General features: G+C 64.9%; 4 protein-coding genes across 4 annotated transcripts in view; 2 read left to right on the forward strand and 2 right to left on the reverse strand.

Annotated features, from left to right (window-relative positions):
- The window catches only part of EMIHUDRAFT_63124 (hypothetical protein), a gene marked incomplete at both ends in the record, with an annotated part of 3744 nt that extends 1898 nt beyond the window's left edge, over positions 1-1846 (reverse strand). The window contains 4 exons of the mRNA XM_005787862.1: positions 169-714; positions 785-838; positions 902-1036; positions 1430-1846. Of these exons, the coding sequence (XP_005787919.1) occupies positions 169-714; positions 785-838; positions 902-1036; positions 1430-1846 (1152 nt within the window). The remainder of the gene's footprint in view (positions 1-168; positions 715-784; positions 839-901; positions 1037-1429) is intronic.
- Positions 1847-2059: 213 nt separating this feature from the next.
- EMIHUDRAFT_201613 (hypothetical protein) lies at positions 2060-2728 on the forward strand (the record flags this gene model as incomplete). Its single annotated transcript, XM_005787863.1, has 1 exon — positions 2060-2728. One exon carries the CDS (start codon positions 2060-2062, stop codon positions 2726-2728), a length of 669 nt encoding a protein of 222 aa, XP_005787920.1.
- A 1005-nt stretch (positions 2729-3733) lies between these two features.
- Positions 3734-4255, forward strand: EMIHUDRAFT_201614 (hypothetical protein; the record flags this gene model as incomplete). Its single annotated transcript, XM_005787864.1, has 1 exon — positions 3734-4255. One exon carries the CDS (start codon positions 3734-3736, stop codon positions 4253-4255), a length of 522 nt encoding a protein of 173 aa, XP_005787921.1.
- Positions 4256-5924: 1669 nt separating this feature from the next.
- Positions 5925-6259, reverse strand: part of EMIHUDRAFT_201616 (hypothetical protein) — a gene marked incomplete at both ends in the record, with an annotated part of 1471 nt that continues 1136 nt past the window's right edge. The window contains 2 exons of the mRNA XM_005787865.1: positions 5925-5974; positions 6034-6151. Coding sequence (XP_005787922.1) covers positions 5925-5974; positions 6034-6151 — 168 coding nt within the window. The remainder of the gene's footprint in view (positions 5975-6033; positions 6152-6259) is intronic.

Below are 6259 nucleotides of genomic sequence, written 5' to 3' on the forward strand. Positions count from 1 at the left end.
TACGAGGCCGTATGCTTGAGCTCTGGGTTGGTCGACTCAACCTGCGTCGGCGGGAGGGGCGTCGGATGAAGCGGGCTCGACCTCGCTCGACCTGGAGGCGGCTCCGGGTGGGGGAGAGAGACAGGGAGTGGGCGAGGGGCGGCTCGCAATGGCACACGACGGAGAGACGGTTCGGCGAGCCCGGTCTCTTGGCGCATCTCGGCTGCATCTCGGCTGCATCTCGGCTACAGGTCGCACGATGGAGAAGTCGGCGTGCTCCTTGTACTCGAGCGCGTCGAAGCCCTTGAGCACAAACTCGAAGAGCGTGCGCAAGTTCTCGGGCGAGGGCGCCGTCACGAAGATGTTTGCGTAGCCGTACGCGACGGCGGCCGCGAGGGAGAGGCCGAGGGCGGCCGACTTGCCGCGGCCTCGCGCCGCGGTGAGCGCCACCGTGCAGCGGAGTGACTTGTCCGCCGCCGCCTCGACGAAGGTGAGGAGCGCCTTTGCCTGGTCGACTGTCCGCACGGTCTGCACGATCGAGCCGACCGGCTGCGTCTCTCGCAGCGACCGCTTCAGCTCGCGCAGCTCGGGTGAGTCGCTTCCCGTTGAGCCGGCGGCGGGGCGGCCCTCGGCCGCCTCCGCCTCGTCGCCGTCGGCAGGCACGCCCTTGGAGACGGGCGTGATGGCTGCGGCGTGCGACGAGATGGGCAGGATGTTGAGCTCGTCGTCGAGCACCTATGAATGATGAACCATGAGTCATGGGCCGTCGACCCGTGGTGCGCAGGGTGCTGAGCTCGTCGAGCACGAGGCAGGAGCGGCACGAGGCGAGAGAGAGGATGAAGCGCTCGTTGAAGCGCGGCTGCACGTCGGCGTGCGCCTGTGGTTCACACACCCTGTGGTTCACGCCTCGAGCTGTGGAGACACCCCACGCCCTGTGGCCCCGCCACGGCTGCGGCTGCGCCTCTGTGCGGAAGCGAGCGTGCGCGTCCATCGTCATCGTGTAGAGCTGGCGCAGCGAGTCCATCGACTTGAGAAGCATCACGACGATGCCGCCGCCCTGGAGCAGGCGGGGTGGCGCGGCGGTGAGGCGGTGAGTGGGCAGGAGGAGAGGCGGGAGCCGGCAGGCGGAGAGGGGGCAGGAGGATGGGGCAGGCGGAGAGGGGGCAGGAGGATGGGGCAGGCGGAGAGGGGGCAGGAGGACAGGCTGGAGGAGGAGAGGCGGTGGGCAGGCATTCTGTGTGCGACGACGCGCAGCCGCACGCGCATCGCCGCAGCATGGCGGGCGGCGGCGCGGCCGTGGCGGAATTTCCGCTTCGGGCTTGGATGAGCACGCAGCGAAAGGGAGGCGCTGCGCCCCGTGGCTGATGCCCAGCGAGTGGCGTGCGGCTGCTTGGCTGCAGAGCGGCGGTCGTGGGTGCGAGGCTGGCGCGAAGGCGTGGCGCGCCTCGACAGTCTCGACGGTGCGGGCCAGCACGTTTGGCGTCACCGCCTCGAAGTCCTGCAGCACGAGCATGCCGAACGTGTTGCCGAGCACCCGCGTCGTCTCGCGGTAGTAGCAGTACGTGATGGACGTCGAAGAGATGAAGAGCTCAAACGGGTCGTCCTTATCCGGATCGATGAGGCCACGCGCCGCCATTTTTTTTATGTGGCGCATACGCTTCTTGCGGTGTGTGGTGAAGCCGAGCTCCTTCTTGTAGCACCAGAGGACGGACGGGCGGGCCCGAACGGCGGCCTTGGAAAGCATGTAGTGCAGGTTCACGACCTGCTCGCGTGCGCTGTCGCCGACGATGACAAAGAGGCCGCGGTGGCGCAGCGCGACGGAGTTCTCGATGAGCGTGCGGACCCGCGCGTCGACCTTCTTCCGCATCGTGCCCTGGCTCGTCCCTGGCTCGTGGCCGCGTCGCCCGTTGTGTGCCGCGGCAAATAAAGAATTCCGGATGCAGGGTCCGTTGTGTTTATTTATTTATTCCAACAAACAAAGACGACGAGGTGGAAACCGTTCTTGCGTTGGCCCGCTGCGCGATTCGATGCGTTGGGGGCGTTTGGACACGTCCCAACAACCGTAACGGCGTCCTTGTGGATGGGGTGCGGGGCCAGCACGCGGCGGCCGCGGCAGCCGCCGGACCTCGAGCCCGAGCGCGCGCCTCCGCCAGAGAGCCCATCCAAGGTCGACGAGATCGCCGCCGCAGCCGACCAGGGCGATCAACTGCCAAGCCCGCGGCCAAAGGCAGCTGGGCCTGGGGACGGAGCCACGGTGCAGGACGACTGGGACGACTGGGACGAGGAGGAGGCCGACGAGGCAACCGCTGAGGAGGCGGAGGTCTCGGCAGTGCGCGTGGTGCAGCCGTCGGGGGCAGTCGCCTGTGCAAAGGGCGGCGGCAGCGCCCTCCTCTGCGGCTCGGCGCTCGACTCGGCCGTCAACGCGCGGCTGTCCTGCACCTCTTGTGGGTACCGCGTGCTGAGGCTGCCGCACTCGCGCTGGGCGCCGGACGTCGACTACTACTGGATGCGGAACTTCTGTCCCGATGGGCGGATGCCCGGCCGCTGGGACGAGGACTTGGCCAAGCTCTGTGCAAAGCTGGTCGCTGACGACGAGGCGGCCGCCTACGCCTGCGGCTGCTCCTGGCAATCGGTGGTGGGGGAAAAGGAACTGGGCGGCGCCGGTGGAACGCCAGCGATGCCGCATGGTGGTGCACGCCTCGAAAATTGTGAGGCGCAGCTTCTGAACTGGGTCGTGTCATACTCATGAGGCCCCTGAGCCCTGTCTCGTGACACGTGAGTCCTGTCTGTAGTCTGTACAGACATGCTGGTTGCGTCGTGTGTTTGTCTCCTGTTTGTGCGGTAGTTGAAAACCTCAGAGATCGCGCCGCCATTGTTTTGCACGTACGAGACAGGGACAGCAGCGCATGAGCGCAATACACCAGCCTGTGAGGTGTGTGACCGGAGTGTCGGGCTCCGGGGAGAGGAGCGCAGCAGAAAGAGCCGAAACCCCCCCACAGAACGCGCCACAGAATAGTCTCTCAGCAAAGCGGCCCCGCACAGCGGCTCAATAAGCGCTGCCCCCGATGGCTTCTTGCACAGCGTCGATGCCCGCCTCCTCCAAGCTGATCTCGCCACTCGCACTGCCCTTCTTTTCTCATCCCTCAGGAATTCCTCCACGTGCGCATGCGGCCAGACGTGGCGTGTGCTTCCTGGCTCGAGAAGGCAGCGCCAATGTATTCTTCGCCGCTCGAATCAGAAAAGAACTTGGGGACTTGCACGATGTCGCCGACCGCCACGTAGTCTCGCAGAAGGCCTGGCCCTTGGGTAGAGATTTTTAGGCAATACAAAACAACTCTAACACTTTGGTAACCTCTAATAAATAAATAGAGCAGACCTCTCCTGGAGAGATGGGCGACGCACGAACCCGAGGGCTCGCGTTTTTTTCTGCGGCGCTTGAAACACGAAAAAGCACCGATCGTTCTGCTTTCGTTTGATGTATTGCTGCTCCAGCAAAGAACAAAACGTCCTGGAGCCGCACAGCGAGCCGCACGGCGAGCCTGGCGAACCCAGCGAGATTGGCGAGGGTCGAGAGACGGCGGATCCTGCGCCACAGCCGATTTGCAGGGCAGGAGCTCAAGAGCGGACGCCCCGCTTCCGCTCGTCTTGGGCGCCTTGCCCGCCCTCGTTCACGGACTCGCTAGGCTCCGCGCGGACGCCTCAACCCAGCTTCATCGCCGCGTCCGCGTACGAGCCGAGCTTCCTCGAGCGACTAATGGCTGGGCGGGTGTCCCGCTTCCGCTCCAGCTGGGCACCATGCCCGCCGTCATTCACGGACTCGCTCGGCTCCGAGGTCACGCCTCGTCCGAGCTTCATCGAGTCCGAGGGCTTTGATGTGCAGTACGATGAGCCGAGCTTCCTCGAGAATGCTCTCGCCAGGTGTGTGCCACCGTGCCTCCCGCGGTGTGTCGACGGCGTGGCGGAGCGGCTCTCCGCGCGCGACGCCGAGGCGGACAGGGCGCTCGAGAGGCGGGCCGGCGAGGCGTGGCAGACGCTGGCGTGCGGTCTGCTCGATCGCGAGCGCACGCAGGCAAGAGCGCCATACAAGCCCTTGCGCAGCCACGCCCAGCCGACTAACCAAGCGAGCACGGCGGACCTGCTCTCGATGCTCCCGCCGATGCGAGACGTAGCCTCGGCGGACCTCCTCAGCAGCATGCGCCTCTCCACGGTGAGAGGTAAGTGCGTGGATGAGCTCATCCAGTCGGACCCCTTTTCCACCGCCAGGGGACTGCATTGACAGCTTGTGGCAGCATTGCGCGTCGCGCACGTGGCGCGCGCGGCTCTCCCCGACCCCCTCCATTGGTGTGGTGGGAACTAAGAGGGTGGGGATAGAGTAGCTCGCCGCTCTTCGTCCTTATACTGGGTGTCGCGAGAGAGCTGCCCGTGGCGTGCTCAGAGCGGCGCCCGGCGGGCGCACGGCGCGCGCGGCGGCCGGCGCGCGCCGCCCCGCACACGCATGCGCACAACCAGCTACCTCCACGAACCACACACAACCTCAACCAGGCGAAAGACGTTGGCCATCAGTGCTCGAACTTTACCGGTATGAGACCGGTATTTGGTGATATTTTGATTAACTTTGAAGTGGTATATGGTATAGTGGTATGCGAAAAGTGGTATGCGGAGTGTTGATTAGTGTAGCGGCTGTGGGTGTGGTCCCAGGAGGCGAAGCCATGCAAAAGTGCGGGTATTACCCGGGTATACCTGGGTTTCTGCAGGTATACCCGCAAAATACCGGGTATTTTGCCGATTTCGCCGATTTAGCTACAAAAATGCACTCGGACTCGCTTTGGTTTCCGTGAGGCAGGTGGTATCCCATACCACTTTTTGATTAGTGCAGGCCTAGGGTTTGATTAGCCAAAAACTCCCATAGGCTAGTTCCATTTCACTGTGGCACAGCTCGCGTTACAAAACCTTGATTTTGACCACATTTGCGCACTATTGTACCTCTCGGTGCCTTCCAGAGGCAGCTGCGACCCCGCCGAGTAGACGGCGTCACACAGCAGGTGGCGCGGTGTGACGCCGTCCACTCAGCGGGGTCGCAGCAGCCTCTGCGCGTCCTGGGGAGGTACATTTGTTGCGCGCCGGAGACGACTCGACGCCGCTGAGATCGGAGATCAAGCTCGGACAGGTCGCACGTCGCTCCTTTGACGCCGACGTGACTCACCCGTGCAGATCACATCAGGACACGGTCTCGACACGCTCGGTACGACGCCTGCGACCCCTCTCGGGTCAGGTGGCACGACGCTCATCGCGCCTGCCAGCGCTGCCGTGCAGGTTGCCACGACGAGGTCGAGCACGCTTCTATACGCTCGCCGAGCCTTCCTTTCCATCCCATTAGGCAGCCTGGGAACGGTGGCGGTCAGAGGCAAAGCCTACGAGGGGTGGTGGAACCACATGTCACGGCTACTGCCGGCTCGACCCCACGATAGCCTCCGAAGGCTGACTTTGCGGCACCATCATCGGACGATGTCGACGAGTTGGGTCGCTCTCGCGGTAGCCAGATGACCTCCCATGCTAGTATCATCGGCTAGGGCCGCAGGAAGCGCGGGGGAGGGCGCTGGGAGCAACACGGAGCTCCGTTGGACGTTTTCAAGATTAGCGTGTCAGAGTGAAATGGAACTAGCCATACCGGTAAAGTTCGAGCACTGTTGGCCATATGGCGAAAGGGCCGAGAGGAAAGGGCCCCTGGGGGCGCAGGTGTCGTAATATCAGCGATCAGAGTACGCTAGCTCGTCAACCACATCCCCACCCGACGAGGCCGCACGCCTCCTCCTCCTCTCTTCCCCCCCCCCCCCCGCGCGGTTCTGACACACACACGTCGACGTGGCACAGCGCACACGTGGGAGAGACGAGACCCACACACGCCCCTAATAGTAATACGATCCAAACACACCGACACATCACACTCAAGCGCCCGCCGCCCCGCGGTAAACGATGTCGATCCTCACGCGCCACCCTGCCGCCGGAAGGCGGAGGCGAGCCACCCTCCCCACCCCGCGGGGGCCTGCCCCTCACTCGAGCGCACAACCATCGGCGCCCTCTCGCCGCGGCCCTGCGCCGCCTCCTCGCTGCCTGCCCCGCGCACGACGGCGAGGGGCACCATCACGGGGGTGGCCGTCGGCGGCTCGTGCGCCTGAAGCTCGTCGCCCCTCCGGCGCAGCCTTCTCGCAACGTAGCAGAGGACGAGCCCTCCCGCGCCGGCGAGCAGGCCGAGCGCATCTGCCGCGCCGAGGGCAGAGCG

Source organism: Emiliania huxleyi, assembly GCF_000372725.1.
Source record: "Emiliania huxleyi CCMP1516 chromosome Unknown EMIHUscaffold_14, whole genome shotgun sequence".
Taxonomy (NCBI): Eukaryota; Haptophyta; order Isochrysidales; family Noelaerhabdaceae; genus Emiliania; species Emiliania huxleyi.